Below are 26,344 nucleotides of genomic sequence, written 5' to 3'. Positions count from 1 at the left end.
GCATCTAACATTGTACTGAGTACCGGTGCTCCCTCATTAAATCTTCTTTGGTTAATTCACACAGGACTGAGCAGCATTACTTGTTTCACCCCTTGACCTGGAAGCCCACCACGAAATGGCATCTTGCTGGCCTGACATTAAATTTCTTTCTCTGGGGATGTAAGAACTTACCATGTCACAGAGTGACTCTTTTGATACTCAAATAATAGGGCCCTGAATATTTATTTTAGTTTTTAAAAAAATGAGAAGGGAAAGCAATAATAATAGCAGTTGCTAACATGGCTGAATAATATTAGTAAAGTAAAACATTTTAAAAACCTGTGGGACTTAATGAAAGACTGCTCTGAACGGCTGCAATACCAAAAGAGGAAAAGCAAAAAAGAAGTGATGATACAGACCAAGGGACTTTTACCATTCGAGTCTTCTGACATCTCCGATTTTTTTTTCTTTCTTATTTCTCCCCCACAACAGAAATGACAACGATCACCTGGCAGCCCGACAGAATTAATGGACCCCTTTTCAATCTCTAACTCAAAACAAGGGAGTCATTCTCAGTACTTGGTAGAATCTAACACATTGTGTCGATGCAGGAAGGAGCCTCAGAAATGGGGTCTTTAAGGCTGAATAATTCTGCATGTATTTGAATAATTAAAACTTATGTACCCCCCTCCCCCAGCCATCCTTTTATTCCTAGCACACTGCAGACATTAATGACACGAAGCAATAGTGCACTCGCACACTCTTTGAGACAATTGCGCTAATTGTGAACGTGCCAACTCCTAACAAAAATGCTAGTGTGCGTTACTCTGCAGTTGTGCCCAGTTCTACGAAGAGATAGCAACACTTTTGTCTCCTGTAGCCAAGACTCACAGATGGGTCACTCGGCCGAGGCAGAACTGGGCTACGCTCTTGGCAGATAGGTTGGAAAGTTGGCTGACTCGTTAGAAACCTGACATCCTGAGCATCTCCAGCCTCCACAGACAGACTCTCCCCACACACGGCTCCCACTCCCTCTCCACACCAGCCCACCAGCATTTTCCTAGGAAAAGTTCTTTTTCACTATAAACCTCACTTTTGTTCTGGTTCTTTGATGAATGTACATTTGCATTTTATATATATATATATATATATATATATATATATATATATATATATATATATATATATATATATAAATTATATATGTGTGTGAAAATTATTATATACTATACATCAATTCTTTTATTATATATAATAAAAATATATTTCCCTACCAGAAGTTTGTACTGTATACCCAGAAGTCATATATATATATATATATATATATATATAGAGAGAGAGAGAGAGAGAGAGAGAGAGAGAGAGAGAGAGAGGGAGGGATTCTCAAACTCAGTGCTCTTAACATCATTTTGGATTGGATAATTCTTTGTTGTGAAGGACTGTATAGTCATGATAGCCAAAACCATCTCCAGACATTGCCAAATGTTCCCTGGAGGAGAAAATTGTCCCTGGTAGAGAAGTAGTGGCTTAAAGTAATGTTGAGTGAATTATTTGAATTCACTTGATGGACTCTACATACACAGGCACAATCTACTACAAAGTACAACCTTATAAAAATCCATTAGAATTGAAATATTTCCAACTGTGAGTCATTTTTATTACAAGAAATATAAAATACAGCATCATTAAACTATTCAAAGAATGGAATGGATCCTTGAATTTTGTTGCAATTTGTTTTTCTTAATCAAGTATATTTGATATACTAGGCTTTTATTCAAAACATCTGAATAAGAAGGAGAAATATTTCCAAAGGTTGCCCTCTCCTACTTTTGCCCTACCAGAAGTTTGTACTGTATATACCCTGATCCTGTTCTAAGTGCTTAAAAACATTTAAAGTGGCTCATGCAGCATAGTATCTCATACATATTAGTTTCCAATAACTTTTAATGGTTACGCTTCGTATTTAATTCTCACCAAAGCCAGGAGAGAAATTAATTATCTAAAATCCCCGAGTGATTGCTTTATCTAATAGATCCATCATCAGGTATTCTTCTGAGACAATTTCTGTTTATTTTTCCCCTTTAAATAGGTCATACTTTCCTGTTTCTTTATATGCCTTGTGATTTTTTGTTGTTGAAATTGGACATTTGAATCTAACAACGTGCTGACTGTGGAAATCAGATTCTCCCTCCAGGGTCTGTGCGGGGGAGGGGGCATGGAGGGGAAGGTGGTTGTTATTTGCTGTTTGCTTGTTTATTTTTATTGCTGTAGCTTATCTCTGTGCTGAGGGTCAGTCTGGAGTGTAAACTTGAAATCTTCTCAGGTATTTTCTTTCCCTGGGCCTGTGTGCTGCCTTCCCAATTTCCTTCATGTAAGCAGTTGCTTTTGGATGTCTTAGCCTTTTTTTTTTTTCTTTTCAATTTTTAAAAATATTTTTTTATTGATTTCAGAGAAGAAGGGGAGAGAGAGAGAGAGAGAGAGAGAGAGAGAGAGAGAGAGAGAGAGAGAGAGAGAGAGAGAGAGAGAGAGGCCAATGATGAGAGAGAATCATTGATCTGCCTCTTCCCGCATGCCCCTACTGGGGACTGAGTCTGCAACCCGGGCATGTGCCCTTGACTGGAACTGAACCTGGGACTCTTCTGTGCATAGGCTGATGCTGTATCCACTGAGCCAAACCAGCTAAGGCTGTCTTACTCTTTAATGTCTGGCTCCTAAAAGCGGGGGGAAAGAAAAGTTAAGGAGGAAGGACAGCAGTCTTTAAATCCCCTCGCAGTCACTTCGGCTGGAAGGAGAGGGGCTTGCCTGTTTGCCCCTCTGAGGTCAGAAGCAGCACCAGTGATCAGAGCACAGGTCCCTGGTATTCGGAGGAGGGGGTCCTCTTCGCCCACCCTGCCTCCCACAAGCTGCGTAAAAGCTGCTGCAGGGACACATGCCCAGCTGTCTGGCAGGGTACTGAGGTGGGGGAGTGGATGCTGAGCGCTGCTAGTGGATGCTGAGCGCTGAAATGGACCACGATTTGCCATGCAGGCCTTTCCCTGAAAGTTGCAAGCCTTCCACCGACTTCTGAGTTCCAAAATAGCTCCATCAGACAGATTCCACCAGCGCAATTGTTGTCTAGGTGGGATGACAGGTTCCTGATGCTTCCTACTCGGCCACCTTCCCAGAATCCTCTGTTGGTGCTGGCTTTCCCCACCCCCACACCCCAGGATCCAGCCCATAGCACAGCCTGTGTGTCTCTGTCTCAGCAGAGGTCTGTCTTAGAACACTAAGCAATGATAATGACAGTACCTGGTGCAATGAAAGGGCAGCACGTGAGGAACAAGTTACCACGTAAAACCCTCAGAAACGATCTCAGCATCTGACGCTTAATTACAGAGTAAAAAAAAAAAAAATTCAAAACCTCAGGTAGGCCTGTCAAAAAGATTTACCTCGCCTTTTTTTTATCCAGGGCTGGGCTGACAGCTCTCTGTGCTCGGGGTAATTAGCCCTACCCTAGCATACAGCAAGTCCCCACAGGCTCCCCAACTCCTCAGGGAACAGGGCACAATGCCTTCGCCTGACAAATACCCTACACAGTCTCACCAAACCTCTCTGCTCACATCTTCATCTTCCGCCCTGCGCCTGTTTACTGATGTGCTTCAGCCATCAGAAGTGATTCTCGGCTTCCCCTCCAGGCTTTGTAAGGTCCAATCTCTGCTTCCTTGCTGGTGTCATGCCAGCGGGCAGGGCCTCTTACCCTCCGAGGCCAAGTCAGAAGCATTTCTATCAGCACAGCCTGCAGTGACTTACTGACCCTTGAACTAGGGCTCCCTGGTGGTGCCTTTTGGACCACCCTTGCCACCATCTGCCTTGTGAGGGCTTCCTCTCCCCCTCCCTGTGTCTTCCCCTAGGCCACAGACTGCAGCTTTATATTATCCACACTACCTGGAAGAGTACAGTTCAAATTTTTTGTTGAACAAAATGAATAAACAAAGGAATGTTCCTCGGCCCTCAAGGCTCTCCATTACATAGTCTAACTCTATTAACCCATGTTCTTTCTTTTTTTAAATAGTTTTATTGATACTTAGAAAGAGAGGGATAGAGAGAAACCTTGATGAGAGAGAAACATCATAGATCAGCTGCCTCCTGCGAACTGCCTACTAGGAATCGAGCCCACGACCTAGGCATGTGCTCTGACTGGGAATGGAACAGGTGACCTCTTGGTTCCTGGGTTGATACTCAACCACTGAGCCAAATCGGTTGGGCACCTATTAACCCATTTTCTCCTGGGTCTTTCCAAACATGCTTCATGCAGCTCATTCTTCTCCCTCCCCCGACGCCCCATTACGGTTTACATTCAGTATTAGTTTGTATTAGTACTGTGGTTAGACAACCATGTAATTCACACAGTGATTCCTCCCCTATCCCCACGTTCCCAGTATCCACCTGGCACCTTACGTAGTTATCACAGTATTACTGACTATATTCCCTATGCAGCATACAGGTCATTCTGGCCATTGTCCCTTAAATACACTATTGACTTGATGACTTTGCTTATAATAACTCTCCAATATACCATTTCATGTATCCTTTCACTCACTCACTCACTCACTCACTCACTCATTTACTGACAGAGCATCTGTGCTGTGCCAGCCACTGTGCAGAGGCCCTGAGAGCACAGGATGGTAGGGGAGACAGATGTGTAAACTAAGCATTACAAATTCTGTGTGGTACGGTCGGTCCAGAAGAGAGGCATGCACACAATAAATGCGGGGGCCCAGGGGGAAGTGGTTACCTTGACCTGGAAGGTGGGGACTGTGTTCAGGGAAACTTCACTGAGGAGATGTGCCTTCCAAACCAAGTACCATGAGGAAGGTTGTTGTTAAGGGTGGATTCATGGCAAAGGGTGGTGGGCAGTCCTGGGAATGGCCCTTCTAGGCCTCTGTGAGTTCCTCTCACAAATGGGAACTCCTCTGCAGCCTGATTCTGAGTCCTCCTCAGAATGGGATTAGAAAACCAAGGCCCACTCACACTTACTTTTTTTTTTAGTCCTAACGTGCAACCCCGTCCAATAAAGCCTTTCTTTAGATAAGGGAAATCTTCCATTCTGCTGTAAATACATCACACAAGTGGCCTGCACAGGTGTTTGGTCTCTTTCAAGTACCTCCGTCCAGTGTGGTCTGAGTTGCCTTTATTTTATTAGTCAAATGCGCAGAGTTCAAAGGGTGACTCCCTGGCACACCTTCATTAACTGCTTCCTGGAAAAGGCCCTTCCTTCTGCTCCAGCCTTTAACTCCCGGGGGAGGGATCTGTTCTTCCCCTCTGTGCTTGCCCCACAGCACCAGCTGTGCGAGGCCCTGGGCGAGGGGCCAGGGTCCACTGGGAGAATGAACTCTCTTCTCTCCTTAAGGCAGATCCCATTTCCTTCTACAGCTCCTACTCCCCATCCTCCCACTCTCCCAGTGAGTTGCCCTCTGGCCCTGAGGAGCTCAAACTCCTAGGAAATGCAAGAGCTGTCTGGAGCGTGTAGAGCCTTCCCCGGGGAGGATGTTTGAATGATTAGATGGCGATTAGAACTAGCTGACCTTCAGCCTTTCTTCCCTCACTGAGATTTTATGATTCTGTTCTAAGGTACTGCTTTGGAGGCTCAAAATGCTTGTTTGCCACAGTTCTTTGTTCTCCTGCTGTTGTTTGTTTTTTTTTGTTTTTTTTTTTTTACAAGGTGCTTTTATTAAAAGGTGGGGGAGCCGAAACTGGTTTGGCTCAATGGATGGAGCATCGGCTTGGGGACTGAAGGGACCCGGGTTCGATTCTGGTCAAGGGCATGTACCTTGGTTGCAGGCATATCCCCAGTAGGGGGTGTGCAGGAGGCAGCTGATCGATGACTCTCTCTCATCGATGTTTCTAACTCTATCTCTCTCCCTTCCTCTCTGTACGGAGTCAATAAGATATATTTAAAATAATAATAATAATTAAAAAAGAGGTGGGGGAAGATTTTCAACATAAGCCACACCTTTACATTGAGATTAGGAAATTATTGGTTGATAAAGCATGTGTATTGCGTGAATCATTAGTAAAGTCACAAAATAATCTCTGAAATGACACAGTAATTAGTCAAAGAAAACCAAGATCAAGGCTATTTAGAGGAACTAGTGTGTGTAACAATGAGTAACCACTGAGTACTTGCAAAAATAAGCTGTTATTGTGACTACCATTATTACTGATAGCTGACCTAAATGTGAGATTTCCCAGAGTCGATGCCTAAGATACGGGATTCCAGAGGTCTTTCAGTGGGCTGCTGGGGCTCCGCCTATTCCACTGGGGCCCCACCCTGCCATGGAAGCAGGTGCTTTGTGCTGCTACGTGTGCAGTTCATCTCTTGGAAATATACAAACAAGGTGGATGGACTAGGGTTATCCATGTATCCAGGGAACACACCCTCGCTTGCATGTGATTTGTGTAAATATGCCTGTATGGCTTCAAGAGATTTTGTAAAATAGAATACAGAGATGTGGTACAGGAGTATGAAGTCTGCGTAGGAGGAGGATTGAAAAGAGAATGACAGATGTTTGAATTATTTGCTTTGTTCTGGGAGAATTTCGCCATGCTTATAAATTTACTCTGTTAAGACAACTGCACATGGGATAACATTAGATGGAGTTACTCAATGTGAAGTACCAAGGCCATTGCCCGGTACACAGTAGGCACTCGATAAATGTCATACCTCCTCCCTAGCCTCCTCCTCTCATCACAATCATTGAAGCTTATTGCCAAACTTTGAAGACAAGATCTCAAATAAATTGCTGCCAGGAACAGAGACACAATCAGGGGCACATAAGGTTCTGTTAAGACAACTGCACATCCATCCTTCAGTCAGTGCCTAAGGCACCTGATCTTTGCATATGCACTATTCAGAATGAAAGGTTTTCAAGACAAATCGGCCCTGACACCACATCTAGTCTTGGAATTAGGTATTAGGCCAAATAACCTACAGACACTCAGAAACACAGCCATGGTGGGAGAATGGATGACATCAGATGTGATCCAAGACCTCTAGAGGTAGTTTCAAATCAGGATCAGTTATAAAGCTGCCCAAATAACCCCAACAGAGAGCAACCCCCACAAAATAAAATTCTGACTCCAGGGCAAAGAAAGGGACCTTTTCTTTCTAAAGCATCACCTTAGAGCATCAGTCATCACAATGGGAACATAAATTAAATCATAGTTCACCTTCAGTACTTACCAAAATAAGCACTCAATATTTATGAGACAAATGAGCCTCGGTGTTTTAGAATGTTTGACAGTTGGCTCCAGGTAGAAATGATGGATTGAACAAATGCATCTATTTGACTTCCCCCAGAACTCACTAAAAAATCATGAAAATGGGAGAGAGGGACAAGGAGCAAATAGCCACAGAAGTTTGGAGGCTAGATAGCAGTGATAAAAGACTTGGCAGGACTGAGACAACCAAGTGCTAAGGGAGTGGCATTGCAAAATCCCCTGGATAAGGAGTGAAGATGTAATAGGGATGAAAAAAAAAGGAACTGGTTGGAGGTTGGAGCCCCCTGAGAAGTCATACGACTTCTATACTTATCCCCAGCTCTTTCCACTGGGTGACTCTCCCCACCCCCCCTCCGCCTCCCCTAACAGAAGGGGTAGTTTATCCACTTCTTATCCATAGTTGCAGGGAGAACATGGGGAATGAAATATAGTGGCAACCATACTTTGGTAAAAACTGCTGTTTGAATTTTAACCCTTCTAGTTTGGCTCTTGCACCTGATTAAACACAGGTGATGGGGGGGATGGGGCGTGGGGGGGAGCTATTTACCTTAGCTTTCAGGTGGAGACTTGCAGGCTAAGGCAATTTTCCCTTGCCTGGGACCAGGACCACAGGAGATTAATTCCCACTAACTCAGAAACCTTCAGAGATAGAAACTGTAGACAACCTCTGAGCTCTGCTTCTGTGCTATCGGCTATTGCAAGATAGGGCCACATTCCAATGTCCAGCAGGATGTGACTAGCAATGACCCTGCAGGCTGACCCAAGTCTTTAGAATGTAGTCTTTAGGATTTAGAATTTAGAACAAAGGAAAATTCCTGTGGTTTAAACCTTTAAAAGGAACTGCCTACCCCTGAAACGGTGCAGACATGTGGAGACCACCTGCATGTGGTGCTCTCGCGGCTGTCCTGGCCAGATATTTCAATAAATTCTTGCCTGCTTTTTTAATCAATCATTAGCTGAGAACCAAGGTTTATAGACAGAAGATTTGGCTTCAAGTGGAAAGAGTCTGTGTTGCAGAAAAGCAACCTCAATGCATGAGCAGCCTGAGAAAGCATTCATCTTTTCTGCTTCCATTTCATGTTCCATGTCATTTTCACTTTACTGACAAAATCTCTAATTCCAAGTCTTCACCTGCTGCCAGCATAGACCCTATTCCGAAAAACAAACCATCTGAGTTACAGGCAGCAATGCTGCACAGAGTTAAGAGAGAGAGAGAGAGAGAGAGAGAGAGAGAGAGAGAGAGAGAGAGAGAGAGGTCCAAAATACTGGTCCTTCCCAATCTCCCCCTCATGGCCATCCTGCTGCTTAAAATCCTTCTCTGGATCCCTGTCTCCCCATCACTGGATCCCTTCGTCTGGCATACAAAGGCTCTTTATTAATTCACCAATCCCTACCTTGCCCTCTTCACCTACGGCCCGACAGCCTTTTTTCCTCTTGTCTGTAGCAATATTTAACCACTTTTTGTAATTTCCTGAATACCGAGTCTACAACTCTATTTTGATCATGCCTGGAAGACATTTCTTACGTACGCTCTTCTTCTTTGCCTGGTTAATGCTTGTTTATTTTTAGACTCAGTTCAGGCATAATTTCTTCCAGTAAGATTTCCTCTTCTCCCCAAATCAGCTTAGATATGCCTGTGCATTCACATTGTATTGGAACTCCCCCCCCCCCCCCAATCTCTCTGAGTCTTTCATTAGATTTAAAACCCTTAAAGACGGGGGCAAAGTCTTCCATCTATGCAACTCCAATGCTCAGCACTGTGCCCTGTTCAGAGTAGGCATGCAATAGATATTTGCTAGATGTACTTCATGTAAAGTCTATTATATATGGAAAACTACCATATTCAACATTATTTTTTTATTTAAAAAAATTTACAAGTAATGCAATGAAAGAAAAATACCACATGATCTCACTCAATATAAAGAATATTATAAACTGATGAACAAAAAGATAGATACAGAGGCAGTAAAGCATCAAACAGACTGTCAAATTACTGCGGGAAGGCTGGGGAGTGTTGGGGAGGGGGGAAAGGGATCAACTGAAGGACTTGTATGCATGCATGCATATAAGCACAACCAATGGACACAAGACACTGGGGGGAGAAGGGAGATGAGGGCATGTGACAGGGGGTAGGGGAGGCTGGGGAAAGATCAATGGGGGGGGGGGCGGGGAAGGAGATATATGTATTACTATTTATTTGTAATCCTTTAAACAATAAAATAAAATTTTAAAAAAATAGACTTAAATTTTTTAAGAGCAGTTTTAGATTTATAGGAAAATGGAGCAGAAAGTACACAGTTCCCATATACCCCCTCACTTGCCACCATCCAGTCTCTCCTATAATTAATAGCTTGCATTAATTTTGATACAATTGATAAACTAATGCGTGGTGAGCTGGCACGGCCACGGCATACTGAGCACCAGGGCGTCCTATAGTGCGGTACGTTCGGTGACCCTGAGAGGGGGTGGTGAAGGATTGAGAAAAGACAGACAAGAGAAGAAAACTGGGTCTGGGTGAGACGCTGTCCTCTCTGATGGAGAGGTAGTGACAGCGCCATGGACTACAAGCCTTGTCTTTATTTTATAGCCAGATCCCACGAGGCAAAGTAAGGGCGTGGTCAAGATGTTTACAACATTCTTGTGGGTTTGAATCTACTCAATTACATGCACCTGAACTCTATCAAGCCCATATCACTCAGGCACGTGGGGCCACGTGTTCGGACCATAGGTTCAAGCTTAGATCTATAGCTATAATTGTGCTGGAAGGACTCTGCCCTCCAAGTTGGGACTTGCACATGGCAATTAGAGGACTGTGCCTTTTCATTAGTCCAAGGCTTGAACCTGTAGCCGCTCTCCACACTAATATTGATTCTTTTTTTTTTTTTTTTTAAGCTAAAGTCCATAGTTTACATTATGGTTTTGATAAATGTATAACATTGTACATCTCTAGGCTTTGACAAATAGTTACATTTATATCATACATAATAATTTCAGTAGCCTAAAAATCCACTATATTCCATCTATTCATCCTCTCTCCCTCAAACTTCTTGAAACCATAGATTTTTTTTTACTATCTCCAAATTTTTGCCTTTCCCAGAATATCAAAGAGCTGGAATCCTATAGCATATAGCCTTTTGAGACTGACTTCTTTCCCTCAGCAATATGCATTTAAGTTTCTTTCCTGCTTTTGTGACAGCTGGTTATTTTTAATCTTCAAAATAACTCTGCAAGATGTTATTTTTAGTAGGTGAATACCTGAGACATTGAATGGGAAGGTCACAGTGCAAAGACAGCTGAAATAGCTATAATGCCATACTACCAAGCCGTTAAATAAACAATCATTGGTCCCCTACTTTGTGTCAGGCATGGTGCTTGCTTGATTCCAAAAGCAATAAGAAGATAATTGCTTAGTCCTTGAAGACTAACAATATAGTGTATACGACAGGTATGTTAAAGAAAAACAACCACCACCACACATCATGCCATGGCCAATGTGGCTCAGTTGGTTGGGTGTCGTCCAGTGCAGTGAAAGGTTTCTGGTTCAATTCCTGGTCAGGGTACATGCCCGGATTGTGGGCTCAAGCTCCGTAGGCAGCTGATTAATGTTTCTCTCCCACATTGATGTTTCTCTCTCTTCCTTCTCCCTTTCTCTCTCTCTCTCTCAAATAAATAAATAAATAAATAGATCTCAAAAAAGAAAATTAAATAAAATAATAAATAAATAAAACACATCATTTCACAATATGGAAAGGGCTACTAACAGGGTAGGTTTCCTGTTTATATAAGAATTAATTCATATAGTGGAGGCACTTGGCACAATAATGCCACATAATAACTTCTCACTAAATGTTAACCATTGTTATTTTCACTTAGTCCTTACAACAGCCCCAACCCATTAGATATTGCTATCTCTTACTTTTCTGATCAATAAATAGTTCAGAGCAGTTAATTACTTGCTCAAAAATCACAGAACAAAGAAGTGAACTTGGGTTTTCCTAAAGCCCATGTTATCTCTACATTTTGCTGTCTCATTGATCCTGGCAGAGGTAATATGCCCACGGTAGAGACAATAAAGAGAAGAGAGTTTTGGGGACACTGACAAGTTGAGTGACTGGAGTGCAGAGGGTAGAGGAGGGGAGTAGTGAGCAATGGAGGCTGGTCACAGTCAGGCTACAAGGGCCTCCAATTACTGATGTTTATAAAATGTTAGACTACTAATTCGCTCGTGATATTTAGCCATAGGAACTGCTGAAGCTGAGCATTCCCTTTGGAGTGCACAGAATAAGCTCTGTGTAAGACATTTTTGGTCTTGCTAAGGTCAATGTGGTGGGTTTGTTGCTGAGGAAGAGTGCTGACAGTTGCTATGGATATGCTACACAGAGATAAGCAAGAATGTTTGTCTTCTGAAAGTAAAAATTAAAGGGAAGCACAGTAAATCAAGATTTCGTAATAGCAAGTTATGCAAATAAACACCAACTTGAAGAGAAACTTCAGGGAATGAAATTCAAACTGACCAAGTCCAAGTCTTTATATAATAGAAAACCCTAGATGGTTGGAATGCTTACATGTGGAGGCATTTCCTTTAATCATCCTGAGGCTTCTTGATTTGAGAAATAGAAACACATGGGAAATTTATCTTTGACTTCTATAATACCCTTGAAAGTATCATATGCTTTAAACCAGAGGTCGGCAAACTCATTAGTCAACAGAGCCAAATATCAACAGTACGACGATTGAAATTTCTTTTGAGAGCCAAAATTTTTAAACTTAAGCTTCTTCTAATGCCACTTCTTCAACATAGACTCGCCCAGGCCGTGGTATTTTGTGGAAGAGCCACACTCAAGGAGCCAAAGAGCCGCATGTGGCTTGAGAGCCTCAGTTTGCCGACCACGGGTTTAACCAAACTGGTTATTGAGGATCTACTGAGTGCCCAGTTTGGTGGACACAATCAAGGCAGATGCAGTCTGCTCTGGTGGAGTCTGCAGTCTAATGATACCAGAACACTAGAAGAAGTTGTATCAAAGGATTAAAGTTAAACATTTTTATTACCGTATTTCAAGAGGGTTAGGCTTGTCAGGCACAGAGCAGTGCTTTTCAAACCTTGAGCATGTGAATTACCTGAGGATCCTATTAAAATGCAGATTCTGATTCAGTAGGTCAGGATGAAGCTGATATTCTGTATTTAATCGAGTGCAAGTAGTGCTGATGCCATTAGTCCACGGACCACTCTTTGTAGCCAGGGCATAGATTATGAAGATGAAAGATTGTAAGTGGCATGCATAATGTGGAAAGGAGGGGGATCAGACAGTTCTTCCTAAGGAAAGCTACGGTAGTGTCTAACTGAGCCAGGAAGGTGTAGCGAGTGCCTGCTGGTGGAGCAAGGCCGATGGTGCTCCAGAGTAAGCTCTGGGGCTGGTATTTCAGAGGGTCAGCTCAGGACCATTCCAAGGGGCAGGGTTCAGAGACCAGCTGGTGGTCCTGTAAAGCAGCTCTTCCATGAAGGGAACAGGAAAAATTAGCCTGGGAAGGAGGTCCAAGGAAAGCCTTGCCTGGTGAAAGATCACTCCCAGCAAAGCCAACCCCAGCATTCCTAAGGTTATATATATATATATGGTGCCACAAACCGAAGCACTATCTGACATTAGGAGAGAGGTCTGGAACAGATCCTTCCCCAGAGCCTGCAGGAGTATGATCCTCCTAACATATCGATCTTGGACTTCTAGTCGCCAGAACTATGAGACAATAAATTGCTGTTGTTTAAGCCACAACAGCAATTGTTGTGATAGCTCCAACAAACTGATATATTAACTCATTTTAATCTTCACAACTCCTTTGTGAGATAGCCATTGTTATTACCCCTGTTTTATGGATGCAGAATCTAAGGCACACCGCAGTGAAGAAAACCAGAAAGAAAAATGAAAAGGGTATAGAAAAACTGAAAGGAAAAAAGGAAAGAGGAGGGAAAGGGGAAATTTTTTGCAAATATGTGGACAGGAAAAAAAGAGAAAGAAATAGTGGCAAAGGAAAGGAATTAAAACTTGACTTGGCCGGCCCTGGCCAGTTTTTCACAGTGGTTAGAGCATCAGACCAATGCAGGTTTGACCCCTGGCCTGGTTGGAGCTTGAGCAGGTAGCTACCAATTGATGTGTTTCTCTCACATCAATGTTTCTTTCTCTCTTTCCCTCTCCCCCTTCGTCCATCCTCCCTCCCTCTCACTCTCTTTAAAAAGATCAATGGACAAAATATCCTCAGGTGAGGATTAAAAATATTTTTTTAACCTGCCCAAAGAACACTAGAAGATTTAAGTCCCTGTATGTAAACCACTAACATTTTTCTTTTTCAGATGTGTCAAGAGTTAAAATAAAAATGCCCTTCTGTCAGAAAATGAACTCTCATTTTTGACACTTTCGTGTATTTTATTATATTGTGAACCTGAAGCTACAGCTCCTGAGAGCCCTGGTCTTGATTTTGCAATATAAGTTCCATTTTTATTTGAACAGAGGGACTAACAATAATCACTTGTTCCATGAATGTGACATTGAGAGATTTGGATTTGTTTTTGATGGATGAAACGTCCTTTTTAAAAAAAGCTATTATATACTATTCTTCTTACTCCTAGTTTTTTTGTTTGTTTTGTGTTTTTTTTTTCCCTGCTGAAGGAAGACAGCTCAGGTGCACAGTTGGAGGCAATACCCTGTGAAAATGGGGCTTAATCCCCCAGAATGCAGTATATACATTATATTAGAGATGTTGCTTTTTATAGTGCTAGGCATCCATTCAGGAGAATAGGTGGATCAGGAAATGAGGGGGTGGAAGCAGGAGTGGCCCACTAACCATCACTCCCAGGGACCTACTGAGTTAAGCTTCCTGGGCTCCTCAGGGTTAGAGGTCCTGGTTGTCAGCAGGAGCATGTTTTCACCAGACACAGCAAGGGCCCAACTGAATTACAAATGGTGGTTGCCACCTGCACACTTTGAGTTCCTTGTGGCCAGGGACCAGTAGGTGAGACGGCATGGATAATTAACTCTGATTAACAACAGCCGGTAAGGCTGATTTTACACAATGGGAATGGGGAGGTCTATGTGTGGAAGTCCGACGACCCACTCACGTGCTTTTTGGTTCTTGGTTCTCCTTTGAGCAATTGTATCTGTGTACAGACAAGTGAAGAAGCTCCAGCCTGAGGAGATGATTGCTAGGCACTAAGACACCTCAGTAAAGAAAGTTGGGCCAGCTGAAACCGGTTTGGCTCAGTGGATAGAACTGTGGACTGAAAGGTCCTGGGTTCGATTCTGGTCAAGGGCATGTACCTTGGTTGCGAGCACATCCCTGGTGGGGGGTGTGCAGGAGGCAGCTGATCAATGTTTCTAGCTTTCTATCTCTCTCCCTTCCTCTCTAGAAAATCAATAAAATATATATATATATATATATATATATATATATATATATATATATATATATTTTTTTTTTATTATTATTATTTTTTTTTTAAAAGAAAGAAAACTCTGAAGATACTGAATTGTTTTTTGATCCTTACCTGAGGATATTTTTCCACTGATTTTTTAGAGAGAGTGGACGGGAGAGGGGGGAGAGAGACCAAGAGAAGGAGAGAGAGAGAGAGAGAGAGAGAGAGAGAGAGAGAGAGAGAGAGAGAGAAAGAGAGAGAGAGAGAGAGAGAGAGAGAGAGAAAAGAGAGAGAGAGAGAGAGAGAGAGAGAGAGAGAGAGAGAGAGAGAGGTGTTGGCGGGGGGGGGGGGGGGGGGGGGCGAGAAACATTGATGTGAGAGAGACATGTCAATTGGTTGCCTCCTGCATATTCTCTGACCAGGGCTGGGGATTGAGTCTGCCTCCAAGGTACAGCCCTTGGCCAGGAACTGAACTGGAGACCCTTCAGTCCATGGGCTGATGCTCTAACCACTGAGAAAACTGGCTAGAGTGAAGATACTGTACTTCTAAGATCTACTGTATATTCTTGTCCATCCTTGCTTTTTCTTGTTTAAGGTTTTCAGTTGTAAATTTTAAATTCCAGATAGTTAATTTTTATTCACGTTAACTAACTTGAGGCTCAGACCTTGTGATGATTCAGCAGAAAAAAATATGAAAGTATATTCACTCAGTCACTAAACAAATATTTATTGTGCCTTCTATTTGCCAAACCCTGTACTATATATGTATTTGAATAGTTTATTCTTATTTTTCATGTGTTCTATTTGCACACTATTTCATTTCAAGTTATACATCCAAAGTGAGAAGTATTCCTTTGTAATTGGGTTGTTTTTCAGAATCTCTTACAAAATTTTTTCCTTAATACCTTCAACCTTGGAAGGAGTGTCTTGTTCTACTTTTAGCCTGTACATTTGCATTCCAAGTTTAACACTTTCCTTCTATGGGTTTGGCTCTTGTTGTGTCATCAGGGTGGGTAAGATGTTTGGCATGTTTATTTGGTTGCTTGTCGGCCACACCTTTGATTTTCTTTCATATGATTAAATTGTCATTGCTTGCAATGCCTATCTGGTTTCTCTACTTAAATATAGTGACTTCAGAGCGAAGTCCTCTCCTTAGTCTTTGTTTTCTTGCTTCACAGCGAGTAGGTTATACTTCTCTCCCCCCTAAATAACAGCTCTATTGACATATAATTTACATACCATAAAATTCATCCTTTAGTATATTCAGAGTTGTGCAACTCTGATTTTATAGTGTTTATCACTTCAAAGAGAAATCCTGTACCTATTAGCTATAGCTCCCCATTATCCTCTGCACCCAGCAACCCCTAAACTCCTTTCTGTCTTTATGGATTATCCTATTCTGGACGTTTCATAGAAACAGAATCACACTTCATCACAGACTTTTGTCTCTGGCTTCTTTAACTTAGCCAGATAATGTTCTCAAGGTTCACCCATGTAGCACATGCCAGTGCTTCATTCCTTTTTATGGCTAAATAATATTCCACTGTATGGATATGCCACTATTTGTTTATCCATTCAATAATTGGTTATGTCCACTTTGATGGACACAACCAATTATTGAATGATGAATAATGCCACTGTCAGCATTCATGTACAAATTTTTGGATATATTTTCATTTTGTGGATATATTTTCATTTCTCTTGGATTTATACCTCTGAGTAAATTGCCACATTACATGGAAAATTTATATTTAACTTTTTGAGAACTGCAAACTATTTTCCAAAGTGGCAGCACTGTTTTACCTTCCCACCAGTCCTGTATAAAGACTGAAATTTCTCCATTTTATTTTATCCATCTATTTAGTGTAAAGTGGTATCTCACGGAGGTTTAGATTTACATTTCCCTAGTGATATTGAGGATATTTTCATATTCTACTGGCTTTTGTATATCTTCTTTAGAGAATCTCAATTTTTAAATTGGGCTAATTAAAAAAAATTGTTTAGTTGTACATATAACTCTTTATATATTCTATATACAACTGCCTTATAAAATATATGATTTCAAGTATTTTTTCATACTCGGAGGGCTGTTTTTTCCTTTTCTTGATGATGTCCTTTGAGGTGTACATTTATAATTTTTGGCGAGTTCCAATTTATTTTTTCTTTTGTCACTTATACATTTTGGTGTCATCCTAGGAAACCATCGTCTAACCCAAGGTCACAGAGATTTAATGTTTTGTTTGAAGAGCTTTATCGTTCTAGCCCTTACATTTATATCTATGATCTTTTTTGTGTGTGTGTCCCTTTCTTTTCTTTTTAAAAAATTTTTGATGTGATATAGAGGTTCGAATCCATTATTTTGCTTGTGAATATCCATTTGTAAAGATAGTTCCTTCTTCATTGCATTATCTTGGCACCCTTCTTTAAGGTTATATCTTTATTATAGAATTTACCAAATTTTGTGGTAAACTGGATAGATCTTCCTCCATCACTGGAGGTTTGGATACACATTTGTTCACTTAAAATGAGAAAACCTGTGAAAAGCACCTACCATAGGACCCCCTCTCCCCCCTCCCCGGAAATGCTTTGTTTCTTCTTTTAAACCTGCCCTGCCCCTCCTTACAGGATTCCAGGAATAGGGAAAGTTAAAACAAGGCCAAAGGATGAGGGCCATCTACAGCCAGCATGTAACTAATATTATCTTCCCCAGCCAAGGACACCTAAGAGCAAACGGTTAAAAACCTCCCTAATGAGAATGCAGTGAGGGAGTGGGAAAGGGGAAAGGGAAAAAGGGCAGATTTCTCCCTAAAGCAGAGAAGCCAGCAGTCCCAAGGTTTAGCAAGATAAAGTTGCCAGGAGCTTCTCATGAATTCTGGGGACGCCGCAACAAAGGAAAAATGGTCACCTTGAGAATGAATCTGTACCAAAATATTCAGCAAAGGAATTTTGAAACTTATAGACCGACCCCGCACCCCCCCCCCCCCCGACCCCGCCCCTACCCAACTAGCTCTTCAGATTCGCTGAGAACCTGTCTGCACTTCATAAGCCAGATGTATAGGGTGTTTGCTTGCTTTGCTTTTTCAATAATGGTGCCTGCTTTAATAAACTGGCTTTTCACAGGCAAGGTCTCTCTTATAAATTAATTTATATAAGAAGAAAAGGATTAAGGTTGGGAACAGGCTCCCCCCCCCCCCCTCCCCCGACTCAGGGGGCTGTTTGGTAATGGTAACACTTCTCTGGTGTGGTGAGAGGTGCCTCTAGCACCCCCACAGCACTTAGTGTGGTATTTGTCACACAATGGTGACCATAAGTGTGTGCTGACTGTCCAGTGGGCTTGAACATGCACCCCAAAATAACGGTGTGGGTCCCTAAAGCTCTGATTGTCTGGGAGAATCAGAACACTTGAACCCTTTTCAAGCTAAGAATCTGAAAAATAGTAGAGACTGACCCCCAACATCCTTGTGATGCTCTGCGGCTGTAGGGGCCTACCAATGATTTGTTATCCTTGAAGGTTAACAAATATGCTTTCACTTAAGAGTGAACCCAAACACTTAAAATAACCCTAAAGGTCTAGAACCCTTTTTTCTCCCCTTCTATCTTAATTTCAAGTTCTCCAGATGTCTACTCATTTAACTGCTTATCAGTTAATAAAGTTTTCACTGTGGATTTGACCTCAATTCCACAAAATCGATTGTGGCTCTTATCTGCCTAAAAACAGAAAGATTTTTCTTAGGCCTCTACCACCATTATTGCAAAAGGCAAATGTTAACGGGGGGAAAAAACAAAACAAAAACACATTGAAACCTGTAAAGAATTTTTGTGAGTTTATTTGAGCCCAACTGCCAACGTAGGCTGGGAAGCAGAACCTCAACGGATTGAGATAATGCTCTGAAGAATGGCGGGTTACATTTCTATTTATACACTGAAATCAAAGGAGGGACATAGGTGGGTAACATGAAGTTCATTGGTGATGGATTAAGGAGGCGGGAGAAAGCAAAGTGGTGGGAAACCCCTGGGATTGGATAAAAAGTAAAATGATGGACGGGTACTCAGGTGAGTGCAGGAACAATTAACAGATAACGAAGGAATTTGTGGCATCTGTCCTAGAGCCCACCACGTTTGGTTGTGCCCCAGGGGCTCAAGAAAAAAGGGAAGTTACAAGTTACCCAGACATCTCATAGTTATGTTATCTTAGAGGCAAAAAGGCAATTGGGCTCAGTAAAGAAGATCTTGATCTTTGTCTGGGAAAATATCGGCCTAGGACTTGACTACCCACTATAACCTGTTTGTAGTTAAAATATTTAATTTTCAAACCATCTTTTGTGGTTATTTTAGGTCTCTGAGTTTGCAAGGCTGCCATGCAAGCTCCCCTGAGCTTGTCAGGTTAGGGTGTGGCTCCTTTCATTCACACAAAGAAACCCCACTCCGGTATGGCAGGCAATTCTATTTTCAGTGACCCCTCTTTCTCCTCTCTTGTTCTCTCTTACATGTTGAACATTGGTAACTCTCACAGTCTCTCAGAAATAGAACAAGAGGCTGAAAATAAAGGCCTGTTCTGCCCCTGGCGTTGTTCCTATGGGTTCATGTCCAGACAGTGTTCCTGTTTGCTGCTTGGTTATCTTTCTCTGAGATTCCAGAATCTGCCTCTCTGTGTGGGTGCAAATGCTGAACCTAAGATGTGTGCTATTGAGAACAGGTACACAACAGCTTTCTCGCAATGTTCTTCAGCATGGGAAAGCTTCCACAGGGGCAGATCTCACAGCTGCGTGCTTCAAATTCTAGCTTCTGACTCCAGAAGCCAGTGCTCCTGCCACTTCTCCAAATGGCCTTTCTGCAAATAATCAGGTTCAGGGTCCTCAAGTATATATTTTTTTTCTAAATATATTTTATTGATGTTTTTACAGAGAGGAAGGAAGAGGGATAGGAATTAGAAACATCGATCAGCTGCCTCCTGTACACTCCCCATTGGGGATGTGCCCGCAACAAAGGTCCTTGACCAGAATCGAACCTGGGACCCTTCAGACCGCAGGCCGATCGAACCTGGGACCCTTCAGACCGCAGGCCGATGCTCTATATCCACTGAGCCAAATCGGTTTCGGCTGAAGTACATTTTCTTATTGGGATTGGAACCATTTTTAAAAAATACATTTTTAAATTTAAAATATTTGAAATATAGACTTTACATTCTAGAAGTTTTAGGAACTGAGCAGAAGACTGAGATTTCCCATATAACCCCTGCCCAACACATGCACAGTCTCACCCATGATCCACATTCCCCCACACAGTGGCCCATTCTACAATCGAGGAACCTATCTCAACACCCAAAGTCTTTAGTTAACATTGGGGTTCACTCTTGACCTTGCACATTCTATGGGTTTGAACGAACGTATAGTCATCTGCACCCACCATTATGCTATCCTACAGAGTAGGCTCCCTGCCCTAAAAAATCCTCTGTGCTCTGGCGAGGCTCGATTTTTTAAAGGGCGAAAAAGAGTGGGAAAGAAAAAAAAAAAAAAATTACGCCGTCTCAACCAAACTCTCAAGCTAAGTTTGTTCCCACTGCTCAGCTGCTCCCAGCTGTCCCATCTCTCCTAGTCCCGCTAGGGGCATTTGTAAGTGTCAAGCAAATGGGTTTCCTGTTGACACCGGAATACTGTGAAAGGTCAGGAAGAGGCCAGGCCACCTCCCCCATAACCCCCCCTGTTTATGGATTCTGCACGCGTTTGTTTGGGTCCAGCGAGCAGGTGGTTCCCAGCGTGTGCGCGGCTTGTGGGGCGTCCTCCGTGGCGGCGGGTAACCCCTCCCCGAGGAGGCGAGGCCCAGCCGGAGCCCGCCCCGGTCCCGGCTCCCAGTCCGAGGGGCGGAGAAGGGGAAGAGGAAGGGGGAAGAGAGTGGGGGAGAGCAGCGAAAGCTGGGAGACCGAGGCCGGGCGCGCTGCTAGGAGGAGGCGGGGAGCCGGGGAACCAGGATCGCGGCGCGGGTGCCCCGCCAGCTGCCCCGCCGGCTGCAGGTGGAGCCCGCAGCAGCGCCCGCCGATCCCGCAGCCCCAAGGCGCTGCCACTGCTTCCCCGGGGCCTCCTTCCAGGCCCCGAGGGAGCTGGCGAGGGGGCCCTCGGTGCTCGTCCCGCAGCTGCGCCCGGCGCCCAGCCTCGCCCATGGCTGAGGGCCGGCGGTGGGAGGACGAGGACGAAGAGCTGGGGCGCCGCGCCCGGGGCCGGGCGCTCGCGGGCCACCCGGCTGCAGGTGAGAGGCGGGAGGAGCGCGCCCGAGGCGGGGGGCGAGGGGGTGGGGAAGGGGCGCGATCGGGGGCGAGCAGGGCCGAGGGCTGGGCACCCCGGGGCCGCTCAGGTCCTGCCCTGGAAGGCAGTAGCGGCTCCCCCACCAGCGCACCCGCCTGGAGGGGACCCGCACTCTTGGAGATGAGAGAAGGAGGGAGAATGGCTTTTCCATCCTCATCCTCACTTTCGGGGCGGAGCCCGAGGAAATCCACACAGGTCTCTCTCTCTCTCTCTTTCTCTACCTGCCAGGGCCCGGGAGCCCAAACTACAAATTTTTCCATGCGCACGCGAAATCCTGGGGCTGGTGGCCCAGGGGATGAGTTCTCTCCTGGTGAGTCAGAGACCCGGTTCTGCCTGGGCTGCTGCCACCAGGTCGAACCGCGCGCCCTGGGCGTCTCGTCTGGTTTCGGTGTCTCTGAACTTCGGACCCGCGACTCCCCACCCTGTCCCCACTGCCTGCGGAGCGCGCCGGTTTCCTGCGGGGCTTGCCTTAGAGTTGTGTTATGTTGTGAATGCTGCAGGATATGGCATTCCAGAAGGCGATCCGTTTGGACCGAGAATCATTCCTGGGCCTGAAATTACTTTAAAAAATATTTTACTGATTTTTCACAGAGAGGAAGAGAGAGGGATAGAGAGTTAGAAACATCGATGAGAGAGAATCATCGACCAGCCGCCTCCTGCACACCCCCTACTGGGGATGTGCCCGCAACCAAGGTACATGCCTTTGACGGGAATCGAACCTGGGACCTTTCAGTCCGCAGGCCGACGCTCTATCCACTGAGCCAAACCGGTGCCGGCTGAAATTACTTTTTATTATTATTTTTTTTTTGGGCGGGGGGGCGGTACACAAAGGCGGCACGGATCCATAGTTTGGCGCAGAAGTGTAAGAGTACAGATCCACACACACACACACACACACACACCCGACAGCTTTTCAGTCAGACATAATAGAGAGGAAATTCTTTGGCGTTTGGTTCCAACTGGATAAGCCAGTTATCTAAAAAGAGAGAACAGACCTAGGGGAATTGACTACAAAAGGGAGGTGCGAGAAAGGTGGAGAGAAGAGAAGTTATACAGACGGGAGGTAGAGAATAGGATGAAAAGAAAGAATTTGAGTGTAGTATGAGGAAATGGTCAACTTCATACCCTTGGAAACTTAAAAATAATTCCATAGGCCCCATTACTAGGACTTTTTTTTTTTTTTTTTTTTTTTAATCAAAATAACCTAGCAGACACCATCCGTTTGGAAAAGGATAGTTTTGTTCAGTATAAATCCAGACCTCATGAAATAATGGAAAATAAGTAAATATTTTTTTATGCAGGAATACAATTTAGAAATTTATAAAGGTGTACTTCCATTGGACAGTGTAGGCTACCGTGGAGTCCTATTGAGCAAAAAGCTTCCCTCTCTCCAGGGTGGGACTGCTGCGAAGAGTTGTCTGTGTTGGAGGTCAGACTCCTATGATCCAGATGTAGGCTTATCATTGAGGTGCAATATGTGTATTTATTCCAAGGCTAGTGGAAGTGGTGTTTTTGTAACTTGTTTTTACCAGTTTCTTCGTTTCCCAAGGTTGATGGAGGCCTTTCTGAGTTCTGTGAGAGTATTTTGCTGAGACATGACATGGTATAGTTTTTCACTCAGAAATCGGTGTTTGTAGTTTCTCACCATTTAACATGCCCTGTCTCCATTAAAGGGGGAGGGGAGGAGAGAATAAGGAGTGGGGAGAAGGTTCAGCTTGCAATAACTGGTTTGGGATATGTTATTTAATAGATTACATTTCCCGACAAGCTGTGCTTCTCCATCCCCTCACTAGTTACTATGTTTTTCAGGCACCATCGCATTCCTTACCAAGCTTGGGCATTTGTTCCCTATGTCTGTGCTACAAATTCTCTAAGTGAGAGGATGAACTGACCCGGAGGCCTGCACTTTTTATCTATTCTTACCACTCCCTTCTTCCCCCACCACTTTACAACCTAAAGATTATTTTCTTGGATCTCACGTAGCTTGACACCATAAATTTGGTGTTTAGGGGCCTGAAGGAGTCTGAACTCCTCTCCCTGCTAGCGTTCGGTGTGGTGGTGGAAGTGTATTTGTTCATTTTTTGCAACGTACATTCAGAATAGCATATAAAACTTACAAATTACAAAAGTTAGGGGTACCTCAGATATTGCAGGTTTGGTTCTACCACCGCAATAAAGGGAGTCGTATCTTTTTGCTGGTGGAGGGTCTTCCCTTCCCTTCAATGCAACACCTGTGAAGCACAATAAAGTAAATGGAACTCAGTAAAACAGTGTGCCTGTGAAACCTGCAACCTGTGCTCAAGTCAAGAAGGAATATTGTCAGTAATCTAGAAGCAGACTCTGATCCCTGTCACTCCACTTTTTTGACTGTTGTGATAATTATTCCCTTGTTCTTCTGTATAGTTTTACCTTTGTATGCATATGCACAACATATGCGCCCCTAAACAATATTATTTCATTTTATCCATTTTACAAGTTCATGAGTGGAATATTCCTGTACCTATTCTTTAGTGTCATGCTTTTTTTTCACTCAAAATTATGTATGTAAAATTTACTCACATTGTTAAATGCAGTTGTAGTTCATTTTCGTTGTATATATACAGTATCACACTTTGGCCTGTCATGTTTTATTGATTTGTTGAAATTCTTTACACAGGAATCTCACCTTTATTATTATTATTATTATTATTATTATTATTATTATTATTGCATGTATTATACTACTAAATATCTTCCACTCTGTGGCTTATTCCTGAAATTTTCTTTTGGATCTCTTTTGATGTAGAAATCCTTAATTTTAATGTAGGTATATTTATGAATCTTTTTCTTTAGAGTGTCCCTCCCCTCCTCACTTTCCCTATGTAATGCTTTCCCTACCCCTGGGTCATGAAGATATTCTCCTGTATCAGTGGTAGGCAAACTCATTAGTCAACAGAGCTAAATATCAACAGTACAACGATTGGAATTTCTTTTGAGAGCCAAATTTCTTAAACTTAAAACTATATAGGTAGGTACATTGCTATTAACTTAAATAGGGTACTCCTAAGCTGGCATTTGCTAAAAACTCAAGGGGCCAAAGCGCCACATGTGGCTCGTGAGCCACTGTTTGCCTACCACTGTCCTGCATCTCTTGTATGTCTCCTACAAGTTTTGTACCTGTCTTTGGAGAGAGGTGATGTAGCTTTCACCAGATTGGCAACTGGATGAGAACCTCTGACTGATCTACAGGGCAGGGAATATAAAATTCTAGATCCTCTCCGAATCACCTGGAAAGAGTGGTAGGCATTTAATAGAGTTTAATGAAAACTAAATACATTTAATCTTTCTATATGTTGATTTCTTCATGGTGAAGTCTGGAAGGACTGAGGTAACTTCCCTGATGTGTCCTAAGTAAAATAACTAATATTGTCAGTATAAGAGCACAGAATAAAATCTGTTGTGTTTACCATGCACCACGTGCTTTTTCCATGTTGTAACCTGCTAGGTAGGCATTATTTTCTCCATTTTATAATTAAAAAGACCGAGGCTCAGAAATAGGTTTAAGCAACATCCCCAAGGTCCCTCAGCTAGTAAATGGCAGAATGAGAACTTGAATTCAGGTCTTTCCAACCTAAAAGTTCATGTTTTCCAAACTATCCTGCTGGGTGTTAATAATAGTCCATTGATATTAATGCCTCACACGTTTACACATGCCTGTTCCTTGTTCTATATTTAGAAATACTTTGCATAGGTGTGTTTTTTTCTGCTTAGAAAGGACTTTCATAGCCTCATTTAACTTCATTCTTAAAGACACTGAGAGGAAAGAGGACACATTTTATTACTCAATCCCGTGTTAAAGATGAGTAAATTGAGACTCAGAAATGTTGAATTCTTAATCTAAAGTACCACAGTTAGGTGTAACTGCACCTAAGTTACCTCTATGGTGAGTTTCAAGTCATAAACTATTGTTTCTTTGAGTTGATTTATATAACATGTGGCTCAGAGAATTTGTGGCTCTAATAAGTTAGTTTTGAAAACTGCATTAATCCTTCTGGGTCGTCATCTTACTATTTTTGCTGTTAGAATTACAAAGTTGTCTAATTTATTTTGACAAAATTATTATAAGTACCATAGAAATTATAGATATACTAGAGGCCTGGTGCATGAATTTGTGCATGGGTGAGGTCCGGCCACCTGCCCTGATGGGGGTCAATCAGAGCCAGGCCGGCCAGGGGAGGAGGGGTGGAATAGGCCATGGGAGGTTAGCCACTGGCCCTGCCCCCAGTCGTGGTGAGGGGGCCAATTGGGGCAGGGCCAGCCAGGGGGAGGGGCCTCAGGAGTTGGCCATTGCAGTGCTCATCATCGTGATTGGTTATTCTGGTCGTTCTGATTACTTGGTGCTTTTATACACACACACACACACACACACACACACCCCATATTTTCCGGCCTATAAGACGTCTTTTGAAACGAAAAAAAGTCAACCGAAAATCGGGGGCAAAAGACCAAAATTGCACAAAAATTACCTGCAGATCTTGACAGCAAAGTAAGTCTTTTCTTTGAAGTGGGGGGTAGTCTTGTACAGCAAATATAGGCCTAAACCTATGTTTTAACTGTAAAATTAGGGTGTCGTCTTATACGCCGGAAAATACAGTGTGTGTCTGTGTGTGTGTGTGTGTGTGTATGTATATATATATATATATATATATATATATATATATATATACACACACATTGTTTTATACATTAAAAATCCTGCACTCACTGAGTTCTTTTATCCCTATCAATATATGCAAAATGTTGTAGAAAATGCAGGAAATACAAAGAGATATATAAAACAAGGAATTAGGAAAGGTAAGAATAAATAATACACTTAAAAAGAGATAAATAAGTATAAAAAGTAGTCCATGGTGACTATCAATAAGAGAACCAGATTGCCTTGGTTCATTTCTTGGATCACCTCTTACTATGTGACCTTGGATATGTAACCTCTCTTCTCTGCTTCCATTCTTTATTTGTAAAAATGATATTAATAAAAGCTGTTATGAAGGGTTTATAGATTAAATGAGTTAGTATATGTATTACTCTAAAGATATGATCAGGCACATAGTAAATACCTATAAAGTTACTAGAGGCTTGATGCACAAAATTTGTGCAAGAGTAGACTTTCATAGCCATAGCGGCTGCCTGGATCTGTCCCTCACAGCCACGGTGGCTGCCTCCATCCCAGGGCTGCAGCCTCGGCTTTGTCCAGTCTAATTAGCATATTATGCTTTCATTATTATAGATTAGCACTTATTTATGTTGTTAACCTAAGGATAAAAGGCCAAAGTTGAGAGGCAATAGCATTTATTTGAGATCCCCCCAAAAATAGCTATTTGTGAAGCACTGATTCAGGCAGAAAAGCTAATAGTGTTTTGATTTT

The 26,344-nt window shown here is 42.8% G+C and overlaps 1 protein-coding gene and 1 pseudogene across 7 annotated transcripts in view; one reads left to right on the top strand and one right to left on the bottom strand.

The window, feature by feature from the left end:
- Positions 1-26,344, bottom strand: part of LOC311623129 (small ribosomal subunit protein eS27-like) — a 249,116-nt pseudogene that overhangs the window by 11,177 nt on the left and 211,595 nt on the right. The window lies entirely within an intron of this gene.
- Positions 20,341-26,344, top strand: part of SH3D19 (SH3 domain containing 19) — a 135,658-nt gene continuing 129,654 nt past the window's right edge. For 3 of the 6 annotated variants that reach the window (XM_084884886.1, XM_084884887.1, XM_084884883.1), the window contains exon 1: positions 20,341-20,884. In XM_084884886.1, coding sequence (XP_084741012.1) covers positions 20,348-20,884 — 537 coding nt within the window. In that variant the 5' untranslated portion in view covers positions 20,341-20,347. The remainder of the gene's footprint in view (positions 20,885-26,344) is intronic. The other 3 variants (XM_084884889.1, XM_084884888.1, XM_084884893.1) reach the window with 2 other exon arrangements.

This window comes from Pipistrellus hanaki (genome assembly GCF_964339955.1).
Source record: "Pipistrellus hanaki genome assembly, chromosome: 5".
NCBI classification, from domain to species: Eukaryota; Metazoa; Chordata; class Mammalia; order Chiroptera; family Vespertilionidae; genus Pipistrellus; species Pipistrellus hanaki.
Note: the sequence above shows the minus strand (reverse complement) of the source record. Positions and strands in the feature narration are given on the sequence as shown.